Source organism: Carassius gibelio, chromosome B4 (genome assembly GCF_023724105.1).
Source record: "Carassius gibelio isolate Cgi1373 ecotype wild population from Czech Republic chromosome B4, carGib1.2-hapl.c, whole genome shotgun sequence".
Classification (NCBI taxonomy): domain Eukaryota; kingdom Metazoa; phylum Chordata; class Actinopteri; order Cypriniformes; family Cyprinidae; genus Carassius; species Carassius gibelio.
Window position 1 is genome coordinate 19,597,768 of NC_068399.1, and position 22,844 is coordinate 19,620,611.

The window sequence follows — 22,844 nt, forward strand, 5'->3', positions numbered from 1 at the left end:
CTCTCGAAACCCACTCACCAGGAGATAGTTAAAGGTTGAAACGGTAAACTGCTGCATGATTACTGTAGGTGGGCTGATGCTTACTGCATGAAACAGACAGCAGTTTGGTAGAAAGATTAATGCAGCTTTCATAAATTACAAATTGAAGCTGGAAACACAGATATGGATCATGTTCCTATTTTTTTAATTTACACAGGTGGAAAAAGATATTTAAAATGTGCAAAAAGGCTGCTATAATTAATTAAATGTTATTGAACATCTGACAAAATTCATTAGTGGTGGTATTCGCGAATCTGGCCATGGGTTTGGAATAGTGATGGGTCCTTCTTGAATGATTTGTTCATTTTGAACGAATCTTTAATGTGACTTGGGAAGAACGAGTTGTCTTGGGGAGAGATTCGTTCATCGTGTATGCGCAAAATTTTATAGGTCCTGTACTAGAATTAGTCTAGTAGTTCACCTGTTTCCGTCAATGCAGTCTTGAGCCGGAAAGAAAATTGATTAGTTCATCTCATGAGTCTTTGGGTGTGAAACTAATCAATTCTCTTTCCGGTTCAGACTGCATAGGTTAAAGATTATGGGTATGTCACGTGATGAACGAAGACTCGAAAAACCTGAAGACTCATGAGATGAACTAATCAATTCTCTTTCCAGCTCAGACTGCATAGGTTAAAGCTCATGGAGCTGTCACGTGATGAAATGAATCGAAAAAAGGTTTGTTCATTTTGCTAAATAAGACTCAAAGGTCCCAGTTGGTAAAATGATCCAAACATCCCATCACTAGTCTTGAATGAAACCCACTCAGAGCCACTGGTAGTAGCATGAAAGGTGGTGACGATTATGGGGCCCACAGGTTTTTAGCCTTTCCCGATTTATACATTCAATAGAGTTTAAAGCATTCAAACACAAGATGCAGAAAAACTCAACTGAGTACTCGTGCGCCATGTACATGCCTGCAGAGAGCCATGTCTCATGGACAGCAACACCGAACCGAGCTCCTTCGCGTACTGCTGCACCCGAATGAACAAATACAAATCGCAGTTTAAACATGCAAACAGAAAAAGATGTGAAAGGCCAATTCAGCATTTACACACGGTTTCCTTTTTCTTCTTCTTCTTATGCTCTGTGTTCTGTGTGCAAAGGGCCCATGCAGAGAGACATGTCTCTTCTTGCTCTTGTACTGACAAATTCATAAAATTAAATGAAGTGAAGTGACATTCAGCCAAGTATGGTGACCCATACTCAGAATTTGTGCTCTGCATTTAACCCATCCGAAATGCACACACACAGAGCAGTGAACACACACACACACACTGTGAGCACACACCCGGAGCAGTGGGCAGCCATTTATGCTGCGGTGCCCAAGGAGCAGTTGGGGGTTCGATGCCTTGCTCAAGGGCACCTAAGTCGTGGTATTGAAGGTGGAGAGAGAGCTGTTCATGCACTCCCCCCACCTACAATTCCATCCGGCCCGAGACTAGAACTCACAACCCTTCGATTGGGAGACCAACCCTCTAACCATTAGGCCACGACTTCCCTGCGATATAATTATGTCTAAATACCCGTCTTGGAGATTATCCTCAAAAAAAATTGTTGGTTATGTTTTAAGTGAAAGTAAACAGTGGAGAAAGAAATCGTTTATCATTACAATGACTGTGCCTAATTTAGCTACTATAGCTCTGTATGTGTCCTTAATGTTAATCCCAGAAAACGAAAGAAAGAAAATCACTCACTGCTCTTGACTGAATTACTTTGTCGTTTTAACAAGAACTAATCCAAAGTCAAAAAATAATTCAGACACCAGATATAATTTTTGTACCGAAAAATTATACCGAAAAATTCTTAATACAGTGGACTACCAGTAGTCTTGTGTAGCCAGGCTCTTCAGACTGATGGCTGAAGGTCTGGAATCTATGGCAGCGTTCATTGGCCAAGGCCCGCCCATAAGGCTGTTTGACAGACATGTCAAACATCCAGTCACAGTTCGTTTCATTTCAGCATCACGATTTGGGGCTTGGAAATGTCGCCACAATAACAGATGTAAATCTCTTGGACGTATTTTAAAGATTCTATGCAGAATCTCAAAAAATTTGACATTCTTTTGAATATCCAGCATTTAGTTGATCCTGATAAGCACTCGTCATCATAAACTCTGGCTTCCTTTGTTTGTGAGGGGGTTTGACGACACATCATTTTTGTTTCCAGGCGGAACGTTAAAGAATGCGACGCAAACGTCTCCCGGAAATCCTGCAAAATTCAACCAATCCGATGACGACTTCGACACTCCTGAAGTGTTTCCACATTTGTGTCCCATATGCATCAGAATTTTTTTTGTGTAAATAGCACAAATAAATAAATAGAATGAACAGGCAAATTAAACTATTTCGAACAGGGCCCACTGGTACAGCCTGCACTGTTGGTTAAACTAAGGGTTAAACTAAACATGCACTGAAAAACATGCACTTCATTAAAGGTACTACATTTCTTCAAGAGAACATAATGCTTTGTAATAAACAGCCCTTCAGAACCATTTACTGTACAGTTACAGTGAGATATAAGAAAGTACTTTTGAATAACTTTTGTGTAATTTTACAAACACTTTGTTTCAAATATCAAGTCAAGTAGTGTAACTATCAAGTAAAGAAGTATTGAACGCTGAATATTTAAGTGTCAAAAAGTTATATTTACACTGAAATGGCAAAAAGATGTTTTTAAAATATTTATCATATTTTAAAAAATATATACTAATATACAATTAATTTTTTTAAGTTATATTACATATTAAAATTACGTCATTATAGTAGATCAACTCAATTTATGAAATGCATTTGAATGCATTTTTTATTACATTGCCTACTGCATCTAGACAAAAGTGCATTTAATGTTATTGGCCCATTTGTTGTTTATTTGATTCTATAATTAACAGCCTGAATGATCCAGATGGAAAATGTATTGAATAAAATTGATTCTGTCAAAGTATTTGAAAAGCACACTATGTTTTACGTGGCTAGAAAAGTAATACATCTTAAAGTAGGCAAACAAAAATTCATTCCACGGGGCAAATATTGCCTCTAAATATAATAACATTTCATTTCTGACTGCCTCTCATACACACACCGGCAACCCACCCCATTAAGGCCTGTTCACACCGGGACGAATTCCGCGCGCGATATTCGCCGACGTTTAACGCCTCGTGACTAAACAAAGGGCGCCAATGTGAGTGTGCACACCGACGCGAAAAACGCCACGCGTAAAAGAGTCATTTTTTAAAAAACGCTTCGGGTTCGTTTTTTTGGTTTGACGCACCGCGTCAAAAACTATACGACCAATGAGAATGGCACTTTTGCACACGTGTCTGGAGCTTCTGAAGTTACAGTAAAACACAACTTGGGGGCGCTCAAACACAAAACTGTCTTGCTGTGAGCACACATACGTAACGGCGAAGAAGATATACGCCAAGTAGCGTCTACACTGCCGGGAAGAAATAAGACGAAGAAGATGCAAGGCAAGATGAATGTAGAGTTGCTGGTCTCGTTGGTGTCGGAACACAAAGAACTATATGACAAACGTGACAGCGATTACAAAAATCTTGATAAAAGAGAACTGTTATGGAGTGGTATTGCACAGCAAATGGGCCTTGATGGTGAGTTTCATTTAATTTAATTGTCTTTCATGTACGTTCCTACAAACGTTTGACAATCGCCATCGTTTGTGTGCTGTAGTGGAGGAGGTAAAACACAAATGGAAAAGCCTGCGAGATACATATACACGAAAAAAGCGCGAAGATGATTGCCGAAGTGGACAGGCTGCTAAAAACAAGAAGACGTGGAAATTTATGAAGGTCATGGAGTTCCTCGCAACATCAACTGAATTTCGAAGGTAATATTATTAGAACATTACAATACATAGCTGTGTGAGCTCTGCTATAATGCATTGACATTAAACATTGATTAACATGATATCATTGCATGTTCCCTGTTCACCATGCGATCACACCTCTAGTTCAATATATTAGTTTATGTTCTGTGTATAGGTAACCTCTGCTGAAATTTTGTTGCCTGACATATGGTACATTAAAATTTGTATGAATCTAAACTAAATTAGTAATTAAACATTAAGCTCTGGAGTATTTTGTCAAGATGGGTATGAAGTGTGGCATGGCCCACAGTGTGAGTTATTGTTTCTGATGTAAACTGAATTTGTCTTTACAGTGTTCACAGCAATATTTCTCCTGAAAATATGAATGAAGGGGTTGAGCAAGTGGTGGTTCAAAAAGAAGTCAGCGACAGAGAAGAAGCATCAGCAAGCACGTCTCCAGGATCATCCTTCTCCAGCCCAACTGTGACCAGGTCTACTTTCAACAAAAGAAAACGGCCAGAGACACCAGACTTGTTGGACCGGTACCTTTTATCCAAAGAAGCCAGGGAAAGTGAGAAAGAGGAACGCAGAAGAGAGAAAGAGGAGCGCAGAGAGCAACGAAGAGAGCAACAAAATGATGAAAATTACTTGTTTGCTCTTGGCTTGATACCAGCACTAAGGAGATTGTCCCCAGCCGTACAGTCTTCAGTCAAATTAAAAATACATCAGCTGTTGCATGATGCTGAGTTTGGCCAGGCCTCTTCTGCTTTTTTTCCACAGCAGTCACCGGTGTCCTACCATCAGGTCCCCCCACAGACCCCAACAAACTATGGCTGCTCTACAACTTCTTGGCTACCCTAATAGATGTTTACTGTATACATTTTAATTCTGTATTTTTTTTTGTTTGTTTTTTTACATTCAAGAAATTTAGTTGAAAATGGCCGTTTCATAAATGTTTATTTGCACTATTGTTCACTTGCACTACAGTCATTGTGACTTATTTGCACAACCTTTTCTGACGCCCTTTTTTACTTTATGTTTGTGATTGTTATTGCAACTTGTAGTTCATTAAAAAATGTTTCATTTTTCCAAAAGAAATTGTGCATAAGTGACTTGAAAGTAATGTAACATATTTTGGGATTTGGCATATATTTGTACATAAGTATTCTTGACCTCTTATTGAAATAGCTATGTGGCTAATTATGGAGTCACTGCATTTATAGGCAACAGTTATCAATCTACAGGAACATAACCATTTTGGGCACAGCATTGTGCAGGGAATGAGAACATTTTAAAGAAAATGCTAGTAAAAATGTTTATTAAAAATACACATTTTCAAAAATACAACTTACATTTAGTTGTAAATAAGTATATGTTGAAGTGACCAAATACTTTACTTTTTGCAAAAAAAAACTATGCTTTAACTTTGATAGAACATGTTATATCAAAAATATTTAATTTGCTGTGGTGAGTGCTGCCATATTAATTAATGAAGAATCAGATGCAATAGATTTGATAGTGTATTCAAGTTCACAGAAATTGTATATATACACATACACTAGCAGTTTTCTCAATGGAAAATGTAATTAAAATGGCTCAAATTTATAGGTTGATATTATCTGTTCCCCAGAGCATGGTTCACATGGTCATACTGCCAAGCAACTTCTCCTGCTGGTGAGTTGAAGTACTCTTTGTACAGTTCTCGGACATTTTGGGCCTCCACAGATGCCCGCTGCCCCCTACAATGTTCAAAGCCTTGTAGTGGTTGCTCACAATCATGGTCATCCTCTGTGGCACGATTCTGGTCATTTCCGTTCGGGCGCAAATAATTGCACAACGCACAAGCAGCTTTGACAACTTTGTCAACAACACTTGGTTGAACCTGTAAAGTTCTTTGGAAAACCCGGAAGCGTTGACTGAGGATGCCAAATACATTTTCAGAGATGCGCCGTGCCCGAGACAAACGATAATTGAAAATTCTCTTGTCTGTGGGGAGGCGGCGTCCAGGGTATGGCCGGAGGAGATATGGTTTCAGCGGAAAAGCTTCATCCGCCACAATGACATGGTTAACTTTTCCCAGCTCAGGAGCACCTGGAAGTTCACTTGGTGGGGGAACATTCAGAGTTCCATTTCTGAGTGCCTTTCCCAGTACAGAATTGGCAAAGATTCCTCCATCACTGTTGCTGCCATAGCTCCCCACATCAACCACCAGGAAGCGGTAATCTGCATCAACTAAGGCCAGCAATACAACGGAGAATGTACCTTTATAATTAAAGTATAGAGAACCAGAGTTTGCAGGGGCCTGGATGAATATGTGTTTCCCATCCATGGCTCCCAAGCAGTTAGGGAAATTCCATCTTTCATGGAATCTCCTGGCTGTACTCCTCCACATCTCTTCAGTAGGCACTGGCAAATGTTCATCTCTGAGGCAGTGCCACAATGCATCACAGGTTTCACTCACTATCGAAGCCACAGTTGACACACCAAGTCGAAAGCTGAACGCAATAGAGCGGTACGAGTCCCCAGTGCTTAGAAAACTGAAATAGAAATACTAATTTTTAACAACGCTCCACATATGTTTTTACAACATTCTTTGAAGTGAAGAATTATGTAAACGAACTCACCGTAAACACACGGCCAAACGCTGTTCTGGGTCGATTGGTTTACGGTAGTGTGTCTGTTCTTTCGTCAGCAAGGGAGCCAGTTGTTGAAGTAAATTTTCGAACTCACTGACGGACATTCTAAAATACCCCCGAAAACGCTCATGATACATTTTCAGCTCTTGTACCAGTCGATAAAACTCCCCATGTTCTTCTCTTCTCGTAACTATGGGATGTACCCAAAATCGGCGTCTTTTCCGGCGTCTTTCCTCATTCAACAGAACAATAATTTCTTCATCGCTGGAACTGGAGCTAGAGTTACTGGTGCTTGAAATATTCATGTTTTCTTTGTATGATTCTGACAAGCGCGTAAATACTTGCACTCTTCTTCTGAGTGAAAAGCGAGTTTAAGAAGCGTAAAGTTGCGCAGCGCCACCTTGTGTACAGGGGTATTTCTGTTTTACATTAAGCGCCATCTAATGTCAGGGAATGAATTTGCATGTTCACTCGGCTCATCGTCAGCGAAAATCGCTTGGGTGTGAACACAAAAAACGTGTTGGAAAACGCTGGCGAATAACGCGCGCCGATATTCGTCCCGGTGTGTACGGCCCTTAAAGATGTGAATGAATGCGACCACACACACACATACAAAAGACTGGAATAGACCATCAGCCCCAGTGTACACAATTACACTTCATTTAAACTCCAGACTAACAGAAACGTGTTGTGGGGGAACGTTTACATTTGTAGTCCAGTGTGAAGCTTTAACGTGACAGAATTCTGGGCTGGGGCAAGGTAGGAAAGGGAAAGACTTTACTGTAGTGGGTTTTAGTGGGCACCTACACGTTCGTGTGTCTGCTCACACCCCCAGCTCAGCTCCACAACGAGGCTGAGGGAGACACGGCGTTCAATTACACCGGCTGCCAGTGAATAGAAGGAACGAGGCGCGGGGAAATGCACGCCTGTGCCGTCAGTGAAATGCGCCTGAGATTTAGCCGCTGAATGCACACGACGCCACCGAAATGCCGGGCTGGAAGAAAAATATCCCCGCTTGTCTGCAAGCCGACCAAGAAGGAGGTATGAGAAGCAGTGCTTTAATAGTTTTGCTTTTGCACGAGGGGCGCGTTCTATTTATTGTTATGGACTCGCGGTTTGTTTGTTATACTATAACTGTTGATGTTTGGCGCGAAATGTTTGGAGCGTTTGGCGCTACATTGTATCAACTTTTTCCCGGTGATCAATGAATTCAGTGATAATACCGCGCCCGCCGCGAGGAATTCCGTAGTAATGCACTTTCCGTAAATCGACATTTTAAAGGGTGTTTACGTTTACTTTCCTCTTTTATTGCTTCCTTAGTTTTGGTAGAATGGTTTGGACTTCTGTTGTTGCCAACGCACCGCCCATATTGATAGTATAGATAGTATATTTGACGTTCAGAGCACCCAGTGTTAAAAATGTTGCCTACAGTCATGACATTTCTGTCGCTTCCACTTGGCTTGGCTGATAACCATGTGTGTATGCAGTGTGTGACAGTTCATTTCCTATTCTTAAACCGAGTGAATAATTCACACCAATGCAATCGGATTGTTCTAGTGCTGTAATTGTTTGTCTATCATATGGGCTTATCCTTTGGCTTTAAAAGTCTCTATATCCGTGGGAAATGAATTGCAGCTCGCTGCTGCCTGTAGTAGTTGTTATTTAACGTTCAAGGTGTGTACCGTTAATTAAATAGTAACGTTCGCTACGTTTCCTCTGCCCGGGTGATTGTGCGTTAGAATTAGGCGACAGAATTTCACTATATAGCACCTAATGAAATCTTATCCGTCACAGCCATGCATGTCGAGAGAAACGGGTCTGAGTGGTCAGGGAAGGGAGTCAGATGCACTTGCCCACAGCAAACACGCAGAGTAGACGGAGTATAATGAATCAAATCAAAGCAGCATTGAAAGATCATGTTTCAGAGCACAGTGAAATATGTTTGTACACGTGGCTTGTCGGTGTAAAGATTATGGAGCAGCACTTATGGCAAGTGTTGTTGCAGTTGTGTTTTCTTAGATCATCTAAATAGATTTAGGAAAGGGTTGTGTTCTCTAAAGCAGTTTAGTGTTTTTTTTATCACCAGTTGATGGTGTTTATATGCACAAGAATATTCTGATTAAGATTGGAATATGTATTTAGATTGTGTATGTGCAATGTTAATGTGGAAAGAAATAAATCTGAATTAGATTGCTGGTATATTCTTGTGTTAATCACAATTTTGGGTAATGTAAACACCTCCTTTTGCAATATCAGTATTATTTATAACCATAAACATGATTCTGTCACGTTCAAAATGAAAGTCAAAGAAACCTGTTTTGGAACAAGAAGAATTTCTTCCAAATATATGAAAAGATATTGCAGTTCATTGCAACAGTTGCTAAAGTAATGTTTGAACAAATTGATTTAAATGGAAATGGCAATCCTGGCAAGCCATGGATGTTTATTTTTTTTTTTTTTTAAAACCCTCCAAATTACAGGCTTAACCAGAATATGCACATTAATCAGAAAATGCATGGGTTCTGGATGAGTTGTGTCTTTTTGTGTGATTGTGAATGGGCTGATTGTCTGATATTAATATTCTGTTCATTTGCATTGACACATACTACACACCTGGTTCTGGGAGACCTATAAACCTAGCGTGAAGAAAAATGTTTGAGATCACCTCTGCATTTATTATATGACTTAAACATCTCTCTCAGGCATTGAATGTGAACATTTGGCCATTGTCATCATGACTCAGGACTGATTTCATTTCATCATAGTATCATGGATGATTTCACCTCAGTTGCTTGTGCATGAGCCGTGCTTCCTTAAGACTCTGTAAAAGCATTTACATCCTTTTCATGTTGTCTGCTTGGAATGGAAACATAAAGGCTTATTTTATTAGACAAGGTTATTTTAAGCCACTTGCATTCAAACAACGAGACATACATGTAGCTGCCACAGTGTGAGTCAGTATATGCTCTATATTCACTTTTAATGCCAAGTATGTAGACTTTATTGGAATGCTGTTGAATGCTGCATGTCCACATGCAAAAGGAAATTTTGCGTGGCATTAGTGCCATCTTCGGCATGCTGGCACTTGTGATCTGGTGCCCTGCTGCCTGGCAATGTGGCATGTAATTGGGTTTGAGGGGAACCAGCAGGGGCCGAATGAGCCCCCTCATACAAAATAGGGATATTGCAGGAAGCTGTGTATGACGCTGTGTTCTTGGAACAGTGCAGAATTTGCTATGGCTTGCAAGCCTCCTCCACCTCCTCCTCTGTGTCTTTGTATTGAACGGGTAGAAAGATCTAGGACATGGAGGGTAAAGCTTTGTATGTCTCTTAGATGCTGCTTCTCTTGTGCGCTGCAGGACTGCAGATGCTGGAACAAATAGGTTTACGTTTTTATCATTCTTTTCGTAATTGAATTTAAGGATATCTAGTTGTATTTAATGCTTGGTTCTTGAGCGTACAGGTGTGCTTGTCCGTGCACCTAGGCATTGCATCCATTCTAACATTAGGTAAAGATGCAATTCATCATCTGAACTAATAAGATCATGTAATCAGATTTTAGGACTTGGTGATGGATCGAATGAGAGTATTCAATTTATAACAGCAGTCAGAAGAACCTAAAATATGATGTATGAGCAGGGTTGAATGATGCGACTCGAGTCAGATCTTCTTGCAATGTCTGTCTCAACATATTGATTAAATGCTTATCATTTTACAGAGATACTGTAGTTTACATAAAGGAGGACATTTATCAAGCATTTTATGCCACATTCAGATTATCAAGATTTTCTTAAATGTCTACTTGTCGCAAACTCAAGATAATTTGGATTCACAGGAAGACTTTGTAATTGTTCATGATTCACAGGAAGACTTCGTAATTGTTCATGTTTCAAAATTATCTTGTTAGCTTTTGCACGTTCTGTCATACCTATGTAATCATTTATTGCATATTTAAATTATTCTGATTCACTCTGAAGGTTGATTTCATAATTAGACCATTTGATTTGTCTCTTTTGCACCTGATTTATTTATTATATATTTAGCTTGCGTTGTGTTTTTGTTATTTGAAAAATGCTTCTGTGCTTTTATTTTTGTGCTACCAATTGAAAGACTTCAAGGGCCGTTATTTGCAATATGCCATGATAAAATTCTGCTTGCCTTTCAGTGCTTGGAGCTGAATGTCCATATGTGTTGTATTAAACAAATGAGTCAGTAATCAAGATCGCACAAACACAAAGCACAAACAGGATGGTGACGTGTTGCATTGTCTCAGTATCTCTCTCAGTTTTGAATGGGGAATGACCGGTAGTCATTCACAAAAGCACATTGCGACTTGTTTTGCTATCTGATCTGTTTTGAAGCAGCTGAACCGCTAGAACAACAGATTAATGTTGGTTCCGCACCTGAAGCCGAATGATGATATTTGCCTCTTGAAATCAGTAATTGTGGATTTTTATAGAAGTGTGTGGGGAGGAGTGGAGGCATCACATTTGTGCATTCATACGTGCTTATCGCTGCCTCACCATTATTCCGTACTTGTGATTTCCTCTGGCTAGAATGAGGAAGCAAAATGAGAGAGTGGAATTGGAATTGAAACGGGGTGATTCAGTGCCCCCATTTTGCTGCAATCAGATTTATTCTGGTCAATTCACATGACCTTTGATATGGAAGTTTTAGTATTATATTCAATTAGTACTTTAACATAAACCTCAGTATTTGTTTTTGGGGTTATAAAGACTTTAAATTGCTTTAAATGTGATTTTTGTCATTTGGTTTAATATTAAAATAATACTATTCCAGCTTCATATGTAGAGATAACTATTAGTTAATAATTATAGGTTGAATGCCTTTTGAAAAGTGTAAACACCGACTATTTCTTACCTTGCCTTCTTTACCAGCCTAACATGGCAACATTGACAAATGGCACCGAACATTCAGAAAACCTGTTTGAAAATGGTAATTATTTTAATAATTGGCAAGAGTAGTGGAGATATTAACCACAACTTTTAGATAACCTCTCTCTATTTCTGATTACTTGCATAAAAAATACAGCTACAGTACCTTCAAAACTTCTTAAGGCGGCCCATTCCTTTTGTGCTGCTTGTATTTTTTCAAAAGCAGAAGTTTCCCAGAGGTTTGTCAGTGTCAGCAGTATGGGGGTAATAGCCTCTCAGGTCATGATTGAAACATAACATGGCCAAGTCAAGTTTTTGAATGATTGCTTTCTAGAAAAATGAAATTGCTTTTTGTTTTTATTTTTTCCTTTAGATCCGCCGTTCAACTCGGGGCACCATTTGTGGTAGCAGCAAGTACAAACATGTCTCAATTCACAAAGATTATATGGCATGTGGGCTGTATCCCTATGGCTCTGGGTGAAAAAGGTGTGCGAGTTTCAGACTTCGTTTGAAAGCTGCACAGACTATCTTAAACTTGGAGATTCTATTGAAACAATGTCAAGTGGATTTTTCACTCACAAAGGCCATTGCAGATATTTTCAGGACTCAACAATAAAGATGGCCACAAGCCAGTGTAAGAGCGTTAAGGGCGTGCTAGCAGCTTTGGATCAGTGCTGCATTCAAATACATGGTTTGTGTGGGAGTGAGATAAGTGCTAATATTGGAAGGCAAATAAAATCTGAACTACTGGCCTAGCTGTGACAGCAGAACAAATAGTCTTTATTAAGCCCTGATTATTCTCAGTTCATTTAGCTACTATCTCTGTCTAGCTGTGCCCAGAAACACGAGAGACCAAGTAACCTTGAGAATATAACCAGAGTGCTTTGACATTCAGCAGCGATTTGCTAGAGCATGATTCAACTGGAGGCTGTGGAACATGCACTCAACCTCTGATCCTGTTGAGGTCATGGCAAGTTTCCTGTGGGGATTATATTTCTATGACACAGAGGTCAAGTTTTATGTGTAGGCCTACATTTTATTTGTGTGTGAGACATCTTGGTTTTCAGCTGTTTGGCTTTACACCGAAAGGGTCTAGCCATCAATATGGCAACTGTCAATTTTTAATTGACCACCACACCCTTTAAAACAAACTCTCCCGTCTATTCATTAAGGTAGTTTGAAAAGGTTGCCATCATGAGGAATATGCAAAAGCACAATAAACCGATACTAATTGGACCCCAGCGTTCCTCCCCGATGTAGGATCAATAGTTGGAGATTAATGGTGTGATGTGTCAGCATGCAACATGGAATAAACAGAAGGACCCTGTAAACTCTAAAGCACTGCAGGAAGAGGCTGCAGTGAAAAGAACAACACAAAGGCTTGGTTTTTAGTTTTTTCCTTTCTAATCTTATCGATGAGGAACATTGGTGAGGTTTTATTTTTTCATTCTACAATGTAATACCATTGAAAACACCTTTTATGATCCAATCTATTTTGGATAAATGTGTTACTTTTTTATACTTTTTTTTTTTTAATATAAATGATTTCTTGTATTTCTTTTTTTTTTTGTATAAATTAATACAGACAAATGCTGCCCTTTTATTAATATTTAAAAATAGCCTTTGACTGTGTGATTTATTCTAGCATTAGTCTTAAGTCTTGCAGCATGGATGAGCTTGTTTTGCTGATGACCTGTGATTTGATTAGCATGAAATGTTGTTCGGCACACTTTTGCAGCATTAGATAACCAATTTGATTTATCAGTGCAGGTGAGATAACGAGTTGTTCCCTTCGTTGTGATTGTGAGCGTACAGAATGACAGAGCTGGATGCTGCAATCAGGTGTTGCACCCCAGGGTAAGCTATTTATCTCAATACCAAATCATCAAGAGAGGAAGAGGCGAAGGAAGGTGACTGGCTGATTGTTTTCTTCTTCACTGTCTTATTAAAGATGAACTCAACCTGAGTTCCTGTGTGTTTGAGTGGGTAAAGCTTGTTAAATTGCATTGAAACCCTGGTGGCCTTTGCGCAATCGCCAATAAATAAGCATAAATAATATTAATATGTCTTGTCGGAAAGAGCTGGAACAAAGGGTTGCTTACAGTAAAGTCAGCATAAAAAGGAAAATGTGCTTTATTTTCTGCACGTTATCTTACTGGAAATGGTTAATTTTTTTTCTTTTTACAATAATTATTAATGGAGATATCATAATCACTTTTCCAGTCATTTAGTCCACTTAAACCTGCAAGCTCACATTGAAATATGCTTCCATCCAATCAACAACAGTTGGGCATAACTAGTTCTTAACTCTCGCCTGGGGATATGCCAATATCGAATTTATATGCTGCGATTAGTCGCTAATGCTTTTATTACGGTATACAGTATTAAAACTAAATTGAAGTTTAGTTGCAAAAAAGTGTTGTCATAATACAGTATAGCAGGTTTAAGGATGTTTTTCTTATAACAAAAATAACTGAACATTTAAATACAATAAAGCAATGCACAAAAACTTTTGATTTTCACGTGTTATTAAATATTGGAATTACCTAAGATTAACAAATGTTTAGAAGAATTTTTCATTGACAGTTTGTTAACTAATGAATTAACGAATGAAGCCCTAATGTAAAGTGTGACCAATCAATAAAGAATTAAAACACTTTCAAACAATCTAGGTAATGTTGAAAGCCCAGATTAAAATGTAAATAAGTTTTAAAAATAAATAATAAAATAAATAAATAAATGGCACTGTGATGAACACCATAGCGCATACACAAATCTGAATGCAGTTTAAATCATTATAACACAGAACTACAGCAGTGTTGTGCATTGTGACCAGTTGGTTGGAAAAGTATTCTTAAAATGCATTTAAAATTCTAAATAATTTGTAATAAATAATTATTCACTTTATTTTGAAGTGCCTACGATAACAATATCGTGATATCGCATTACTGAAGAAAACCAGCACGTCTACCTTCGCCTTATGTTTTTTCAATAATGCGTTTCATTTAGAAGTACTCCACTGTATGAAATAAATTATCTGTTTCTACTTCTGTTACAAATCTTTTTTAAAAGAAATGAAAGCTTTTATTTTATTTTGTATCCTTAAAAGGGCAGTTCACCCAAAATGTTAAATTCTGTCATTATCTACTATCTCAATTGTTGAATTAGTCATTATTTTCTGTGCAATGGCATAGAAGTATTTTAACATAGAAAAAATAACACACTTCACCTTCAAATGAATCCTGCACATTTGGTGTTGAGAGCTCGCTGGGAGTTTTATGGCATCACATCAGCCTCTTGTAACTACACGCAACTCTACTTTACTCCTCAGTAGTGGTTTAATTTCACTCGTCTGACCCTGTATGTAGGTGGGAGGAGTGGCACACAAAGGTAGTCTCTCTCTCCTCTTTTACTTCCCTCAGTGTCAGAACAGCAAGTAAAAGCTCTTTTGTACTGTCACAATTGTCAGTTCAAACGGCTATTGATCTTGTACTGGACTTCTGAGTGTTGCGATTGGAGGGGTTTGTCATCTTGTCCTTTTCTTTGTGTACCAAGTCCATCGCTCCCAAGTAAAGCATTTCACATGTGGTGCCTTACCACCCAGAACAAATGGACAGAGATCAGTCATTGTCTTGAGATGGGTCAGAAAGAGAAATCCCTACCAAATTTGCAGGTTTTTCCAAATCTGGAAGACTAGATGGGTTTCCGCAAGCATATTCCTTAATTTGATTTAAAAGGGCAGAATTTCTAATATGGCTGAAAAAATACATATGATTATATGTACTAATATTCTGAAATCTGTTTGGATTTCTACCTTTAATTTTATTCATTTGTATGCCTCCAAGGAACCTGAATTATATGTATGAAGACAAGCTCCCCTGAGTCAATTCATTCGAGTGCAAAAATTGAATCTGTGACCTGTTCCCACTCAAGGACTAGTTTTCTACGCAGACTGACGATTTCTGAAAGCGTGTTCTGCATCAAAGTGCATTGAAGCAGGATTCTGCCTGTCCATCACTCGTAGCTCTATTCTCTCGTGTCACCATCCTTTATCTCAATCCATTTTACCACACTGACTTGTGAGACAATAGAAAATCAAAAGAGAATGAAGGCCGAACAGGAGACTCAAATCAAATCGCTGCGTCCCACTTCGTAGTTCATATCGAGCAGCGGCGTTATTTTCTCTGCCTATTGGTGAGCGCACATCTACAGCATGTCAGATGTGCTAGAATTACATCCTGATCTTTTGAGGTCATCAGACAGTGATGATTCAGCCGGAGCATGGAGGCACACACAGATCCTAGCGTGGGTACTGCTAATTACAGGTTGAACTAGAATGTGCTGATCGCTGTTATCTGTATTGTCATCAAATCTGAATGATCATCTCCAGATAGAAGGGGCTTTTATTTTTGACAATACGGAAGTGGCATTTTAGAAACCGGGGGCTCTTTGAACCGTCTGGAGAGTGTAACCAAAATTAAGGGTTATTCCAGTCCTCCAGCCTGAGATTCATTTTCACATTTGCCTGGGAAAATGAAAAAAAAAATGCTCCCTTTCAAGTGTTTTTTATTATCAGTGGTAGTTGTTGAACCAAACATTTGAAATACAAGCATGCATTTTCAACCCATCAATGGTGCACATAGAAAAGCTAGACTTTCATCAAAATCTCAGATGTACTGAGTGGTATAAACATTGGTAATTGACACCTCTTCAACTTTGCTCAAAACAGTGGCTGCATTAGCTGTCTGAGGTTCATTCTGAATCCTATTCTTGCTGAACTTGTTATATAAACTATGACTTCCTGTCTAGCAGGATACAATGTAAACTACATAAGGTGGTAGTGTTTGGCATTGAAGGTGTTTCTTTCACTCTGCCTTCCATTTCTCATCCGAACACTCTCCATGCCAGTGAATTTAGAATTGAACCTGATAACAAAGCACAATACAGGTAATGTTTTTCTTGTTGGCTTTGTATCTGGTATTTGGTTTCTTCCCCCTCCTCTTTTCTCTACATTCAGAGTCAGAGTGTGGAAGGTCCTTGCTAAGTGAAGCAGATAAAGCTGTCATGTACTTCTAAGTAGTAATACATATTGACATGTCCACTAACTAGAAGGGAAGGAAATTACTGTTGGAAAGGATGAAGTGATAAAAGTGACTGAAGGTCTTAACAAGCCTTTGGAATACCTCCTCTTGAAGAAAAAAAAAGATCTGCGTTTGTACACTGATAGCAGTCTGTGCCAAATGCACCTAATATGTCAGTTCCTCTTCATCTCATTTTATTTCCCTCATGCATGTACAACTAGCTTTTGTTCTCAATTGCTATGAATTCTCATTTATTCCAGCTGCAGAGTATAATGGCATTTCAACCTGCATCTTTTTATGTCTAGAGGATGACTCGGCACGCAGCCGAACACAGGCAGTTGTCTCTTGAAGCCAAGCGAGATGGTAACATGAGGGGACAGCTTGTGACCCAGAGGTTGCAGCTGTCTTTTAGAGGAAACAAATGTAGATCAGAAAGGAGCAGAGGTAGAGTCCAGTTTGCACATTTTATTGCATTGATTTCAGAGTGTTTTTTTTTTTTTGGGTGCAAAGATTTAAAATATTCTCAAGTTGCATCCCATTTTAAAGCATCTGAGCATAAAATGTGTTGTGCATATTTGTTTTCTCGCAGGCTTTCCCATATGCATGCATTTAACAAAATCACTTCCATTTCATAAGCACACACCTTGCATGCAAATGCACCCAAATCACTTTGCACTTAAACAAGCCCTGTGGCTACAGAATTAACCAGTTTTTCAAAATAAAGCAGTGCATCTGCCCTTGTGTCTGCTAGTAACATGCATGTTGTGCTTGGTGCAGTTTGATAAGCAGCATCATTATGTGAGCAATTGAGTATTGCTTTTGATTGGTGGCCTTTGCCTTTATAACAACCATATAATAGATTTGACATCAGGGTGTAAGGATGGGGTGAGTCAATCAGCATTGGCCTGTTGTTTTGCTGCCGTAGCTTCCTGTTTTTTCCTCCTCTTGCATTAACCACGCTCGCGGGATCAGTCTTTTATTTATTATGATGGATGTGTATGAGGCACAGAGCATCGTAGTTTTAGTGGGCACTGGCCCCGGTGCTGGAAGTGTAAGGATGCCAGGAGATGCTGTCAGCAGGGCATGAAAAAGATGAAGAGCCTTGTGACGCTTGCTGGCCTGCCAAGAACAGATTGCTCAATATTGATCACCAGATATTGCGGACATCCACTTGGTACTGTGATAGCTGATCTTAGTTTTTCTTCTTGTGCAACAGCACTGCTTAATATTTGCAGTGGACAGCAGCTGACCGATTTTGTGACATTGTAATTAATTTATATTTGTGTGTTTGGCAGACACTGAATTACATTGCATTCAAGGTAGACATTTGCATTTGATCAGTTCTTGCTTTTCTTGGGAATCAAACCCAATCACATTCCATCTTTAACACATTTTTATTAGGTAGATTTCAGATTCAGCCTACTGAAATTCACCTTTTTCTTTTGTAAGCATGCAAATTCTGCTACAGGACAAAGAGTTTGCATAGTAGACCAGCTGTGTGTCATGCAAGCAGAAGCACTAAAAGCAACTCAGCTTGCAATAATGTTGCCTCTCTCAGGTGATGACTCAAGGTTTACATGGCTAAGTCGAAAAAGTAAAGGTCCACTGAGATTGTAGAGGGCTGTATGCATTTGCCATGTTAATGTGACATTGAGGTTCCTCTGGCCTCAGAATATGAGTCATTATATCTTATGTGGGCGATAGACAATTCTTGTTGCACAGTGACACTAGGGGTGTATTGCAATGGCTGATGCATCATGTCAAGTCTTGACTAGCTATATATATTAGTGTTGGTGCTTAAGTAGCATGCTAACCTCATACTACACTTTGGGGAAAAATAGTCCTGCTTAACTTAGCATTTGGAATTAGCTTAGTAGTTAGCTGTCCCTGGCAGATGCTTTGATAGCTCATTAACCAAACCAAGCTGTGTGCTTTCAAGCTTGACGACACTTTACGTTTCCGCATGAGATGCACACGGTATTCTGGAACGTTAACAAAGCCGTCTCCTCCTCATCTGCACACTGCAATGTCAGCTGACCTCTGCTAACTCTCTGCGCTGGGCTCTTCCAACCCCTCCCCCTGTGCTGTTCAGTACGCTAGCGTGCAGTCCTTTGAGATATGCTGATGTCAGGATTTAGCACATTCCTGCCACCGGATTACTAAGACTCAGACTTTGCTCTGCGCATCTCCTTTGAGTGCATGTATATCCGTGTGTGTGCATCCACCATTATAATATAGACCTTTGTGCTTATAATTACACTGTTGCCCCATCATACGGCTGTGTTCGTGGTTACTAAAGACTGCATGCATGAATACATCCATATTTAATCACGGCACTTGCTGCATGGATTCACATATAGTACATTTACTTCGCTCCATGCCTTCACCGCAAATGACAAATTCTCCTGCTAAAGACTGTTTACGGTGGCTTGCTTATTGCCCAGAGAGAATGAGTGATGTCTGACAACTGATGGGGGATTTCAGGACCACAGTACTTTGTGTCTAATTATTCGTCAGAAGAGAAAACGCTGACAGAAGCCTCTGTTGCCCTGCTGCAAATTGACAAACGCTCAAGCAAGAAAAGGAACTTGTAAAGACGCCTAATGGAAATAAAGTGCCCTGCTTAAACAATTTTTTTTCCTCTCCCCAGATGCATTTCATATCACTTTCTTTCCAACACATTTGTAAGTCAGTATTTCTGCTTTGTTTTGCTGTCGATAACTAAAGACTTTGGGAAAAAAAAAATACTGTAAGATATTAAGACTTATAAAATATATAATGTCTTTTTGCATTTTTTCTCTGCATTCTGAAGTACGGTTTTAGTGCAGTCTAATAATATTTTATGCTGTTTTGTTTCCTGATTCTTGTTTTAATGATATTTCATTGTTCAGTTTAAGACACAAACACTACGTTTTTGATTTTAGTTTTAGAAGTGTTTTAAAGGGATAGTTCACCCAAAAATGAAAATTCAAATCAAGTTATTTTTGATGAAATCCAAGACAATGCATAGACAGCAATGCATATGACATGTCCAAGGCCCAGAAATGTACATTGTTGCTGTCTATGCAGGGTCAGAAAGCTCTCGGATTTCATAACAAAAAATATCAGAAAATAAAGGTCTTACAGGTTTTGGAAAGACATGGGAGGGAGTTATTAACAGATTTTCATTTTTGGGTGAACTAGCCATCCTTTTAACACTCGCATCTCATAGTTGATGGGTGCTCTGCATTCGTAGTGTCTAAATGTCTTTTACTGTTCATGTAAGGTGACTTTGGAAGGGTTTACTGTTGACAGGCTCTCTGATGTCTGGTCAGCCATCTTTTCACCTCAGGGAAAGTACGGTGCTGTCTGTCAGATTTCCTCCTCATCCTGTTTTATCTCTGATGGGGAGAAGCATAAAGACAGGGTCATGGTATGTGGCCTAAATATTTAGCATAAAAGAAATATATGACCTGAATGCAAATTGCTTAAGAGATTTTACTCATTTTTTTATTTACAAACAGAAAATACTAAGCAAATGCAAACCTCAGAACAGGATTTTTAATTTCCCTCCAGAATTGCTAAAAGGTTACCTATGTGCTGCTTACTCTGTGTCTTCTGAAAGTAAATCATAGGCTACATCACAGTTCAATATCATATCTAATATGTATGGTTGGGCTAAGTAGGAATGGCAGTCTACCATCTGTAGTGAAATCAGGGCCTGTGTGGTATGATGGGACTGGGATAAAAGGATCATTTAAATATGCACACACACACTTCCCAGTGAGACGACACCTGATAGGAGGATTATGTATCTCTATTTGTATGGCTCACGCTCATTGGTTACAAAGGGACAGTAGAACAAGGATAAGTTTTGAGTCAATTTTTTTCAATAGATTTTATAGATTTAAATCCTCCATTCCATGCCTCACTTTATAACATGGACATACGTAAGCTATAAAACTTGTTGGACAAGCCTGCAGATAAGCTGGAATGGAAAATTGACCCAGTAACACGCACATTGGCGCTTGCATAATCTTCACCCCATAATACCAGTTTTTTATATATATATATATATATATATATATATATATATATATTATTATTATTATTATTATTATTATTATTATTATTTTTTTAATCATGTAAAATTAATCATATTAATATTTTTTTTTTTTTTTTTTTACACATGGTAATTTAAAGAAACTTTCAGAAATGACTTGGGTGTCTTCAACTATAGGTTTATGAGAGACTTTTCTCATACACAATAATTATTATTTTTAAAATGTTCTTTAACAAATCACAAGGTCTAAGGTTCTACACAGAGTCAGATTATTTTTCCCCCTTGAATCAGCACTGAGTGTCTTTTAGTGGAAATGATTTGTGGAACAAGTCTTAAGAATTGTACTTTAGGCTGTCCATAACACCAGAAATGAGTATGCTAGGCTAAGAATTGTATTGTGCACTGTGTGTGTGGCTCCTGTGGACAACCTCAGGTTACTGTTTCCACAGCTGTACATTTGTACTAAACGTCTTGTAAAAAAACAAAAAAAAACACACTTAATTTAATGGGTTGTAACTTGTTAGACTAAAGTCTAAAGGAATTGCACCTTCTTTTCCGAGGTTAAATGTGCCTGAGGGGGAATACAGTGTGAGGATTACTTACATTTTTGGTTCTTATACTCCTTTGAACCTTTTGAAGCTAACTGGAAGAGTCAGAATGCCTGTAGGGCCTGCCTAAAATATATATTTCAACGCCCACATTTCCCCAATCCTTCGCTTCCTCTCCCTTTCACACTCTCTCTCATTGTATTCCTCCCGCAATTTCTCTTTACCCCTCTTTTTAGTCCCTCTTTTTCCTTCTCCTTTAGCCTGGTCAACAATACCACTAGCTAATCCTGATGAATTATATTGAATGCTGGTGTTATGCTTTACATAGTCTCAGCCTCAGATGTCAGGCCCACGGACCGATGGCTAAATGTCTGATGCATATGGGACACAGAAGGAACATTGGATATGGATATAATTCAGGAGTGCCGAAGTCATCATCGGATTGGTTGAATCATACAGGATTTCCAGGAGACATGCATGTCGGGTTCTTTTATGTTCTGCATGGAAACAAAGATGCCGTGATGCCAAACCCTCTCATGAGAGAAGAAAGCTGTAGTGTTTACAACTGTGATGACAAGCGCTTATCATGATCAGCTGAATGCTGGGTTTTCAGAAGTTTGTGAAATATTTAAATCTGAAATATTTAAAGTTTGCGTCATAGAATCTTTCAAATACGTCTGAGAGTTTTACACACAGTCTGTTATTGTGACGACATTTCCACACTCTGAAACGTGATGCTGAATGAAATACACTCTGATTGGTTGTTTGACATGTCGGTCAAACAGCTTCATGTATGGGCCTAGGCCAATGAAAGCTGCCATGGATTCCAGAACTTTAGCCATCAGTCTGAAGGTCTGGCTATATGAGACTGTGCTCTACATATTTATTGTCAGAGACCTAGTCTTATTAAGAGCTGTTTCAACTGTAAGTCGAAAATCCAGCATGCTGAGAGGTTCAGAAGCTGACAATAGACGCACGGGGTGTAGGAGTCTCTGGGGGCCAGTTTGTCATCAATGTGGGCCAAGACTCTCACTTGCAGCCCTCATCTGTGTACAAGTAGGTATAGCGGTGTAGTCTCATCCCAGGCTTCACACTTGTTTCAGATGCTTGCAAGCGTGTCAATTACTTTGTCTTTGAAAGACAGGACAGGCAAAAGGAGCAGATTGAATCGAGTCTCTGACTCCTAGATTAATTACCCAGAGAAATCTGTTTGCTGCTCCTTCAACCATAGAAGTACGCTCAAACACTGTTGGCTCGAAGTGCAGTCTGTCTCAAGGTGTATATGCTTCCGTTGAGGTAAATTAATAGTTTATCTTGTGTCTGTTCAATGCATACATCTAGTCCAGCTTTAGGTTGTATGTATATTAATCTATTTTTGTATGTTCATTCACGTGTGAATTTATTTTAATTATTAATAACCAAGTGTTCCTCTGAATTCTCAATTTAAGCCTTTGAGATCCTGTGAAATACCCTTGAATCAAAGTATATGGATACTTGCGTCTTGAATCAGAAAATAGAATTGGCTTGCTGAAATTATTGATATTGGTTGCTTGATTGCTGTACATGTGCTTCTCTGTCTGCCCTACCATTGCATAACTTCATCGCATCACATTGCAACTGCAAATCTGTTGTATCCCTCAACTGCCTCTATTGTCTTTAAACCCCATCTCTCATTGAAAATGAATTGCATTTTCGTCATTGTGAGTGTGAGCAGCCCTTTAGGGTGTTTCCTGTTGGAGAAATAGATGTATGTCTTCCTGCTTCATGAGCTTGTCGGAACACTT

General features: G+C 38.9%; 3 protein-coding genes across 8 annotated transcripts in view; 2 read left to right on the top strand and 1 right to left on the bottom strand.

Moving 5' to 3' along the window:
- The first annotated feature begins 3,129 nt into the window (after window positions 1-3,129).
- LOC127956458 (uncharacterized) lies at window positions 3,130-4,787 on the top strand. The gene is made up of 3 exons (XM_052554379.1): window positions 3,130-3,643; window positions 3,723-3,879; window positions 4,212-4,787. The coding sequence occupies exons 1-3, from the start codon at window positions 3,499-3,501 to the stop codon at window positions 4,717-4,719; spliced, it is 810 nt and encodes a 269-aa protein (XP_052410339.1). The 5' UTR covers window positions 3,130-3,498; the 3' UTR covers window positions 4,720-4,787.
- A 580-nt stretch (window positions 4,788-5,367) lies between these two features.
- LOC127956457 (uncharacterized) lies at window positions 5,368-7,074 on the bottom strand. Its single transcript, XM_052554378.1, has 2 exons — window positions 6,483-7,074; window positions 5,368-6,395 (listed from the first exon to the last, which is right to left on the bottom strand). Exons 1-2 carry the CDS (start codon window positions 6,797-6,799, stop codon window positions 5,474-5,476), a joined length of 1,239 nt encoding a protein of 412 aa, XP_052410338.1. The 5' UTR covers window positions 6,800-7,074; the 3' UTR covers window positions 5,368-5,473.
- A 53-nt stretch (window positions 7,075-7,127) lies between these two features.
- The window catches only part of LOC127956455 (glutamate receptor-interacting protein 1), a 237,241-nt gene continuing 221,524 nt past the window's right edge, over window positions 7,128-22,844 (top strand). For 2 of the 6 annotated variants that reach the window (XM_052554366.1, XM_052554371.1), the window contains exon 1: window positions 7,128-7,535. In XM_052554366.1, coding sequence (XP_052410326.1) covers window positions 7,481-7,535 — 55 coding nt within the window. In that variant the 5' untranslated portion in view covers window positions 7,128-7,480. The remainder of the gene's footprint in view (window positions 7,536-22,844) is intronic. The other 4 variants (XM_052554372.1, XM_052554375.1, XM_052554373.1 and 1 more) reach the window with 2 other exon arrangements.

Coding starts and splice junctions, on each gene's coding strand:
- LOC127956458 (XM_052554379.1), top strand. CDS start 3,499: ATGCAAGGCAAGATGAATGTAGAGTTGCTGGTCTCGTTGGTGTCGGAA. Junction 3,644..3,722: donor ACAGCAAATGGGCCTTGATG/GTGAGTTTCATT, acceptor TGTGTGCTGTAG/TGGAGGAGGTAAAACACAAA. Junction 3,880..4,211: donor ACATCAACTGAATTTCGAAG/GTAATATTATTA, acceptor TTGTCTTTACAG/TGTTCACAGCAATATTTCTC.
- LOC127956457 (XM_052554378.1), bottom strand. CDS start 6,799: ATGAATATTTCAAGCACCAGTAACTCTAGCTCCAGTTCCAGCGATGAA. Junction 6,396..6,482: donor CGTTTGGCCGTGTGTTTACG/GTGAGTTCGTTT, acceptor TTTCTATTTCAG/TTTTCTAAGCACTGGGGACT.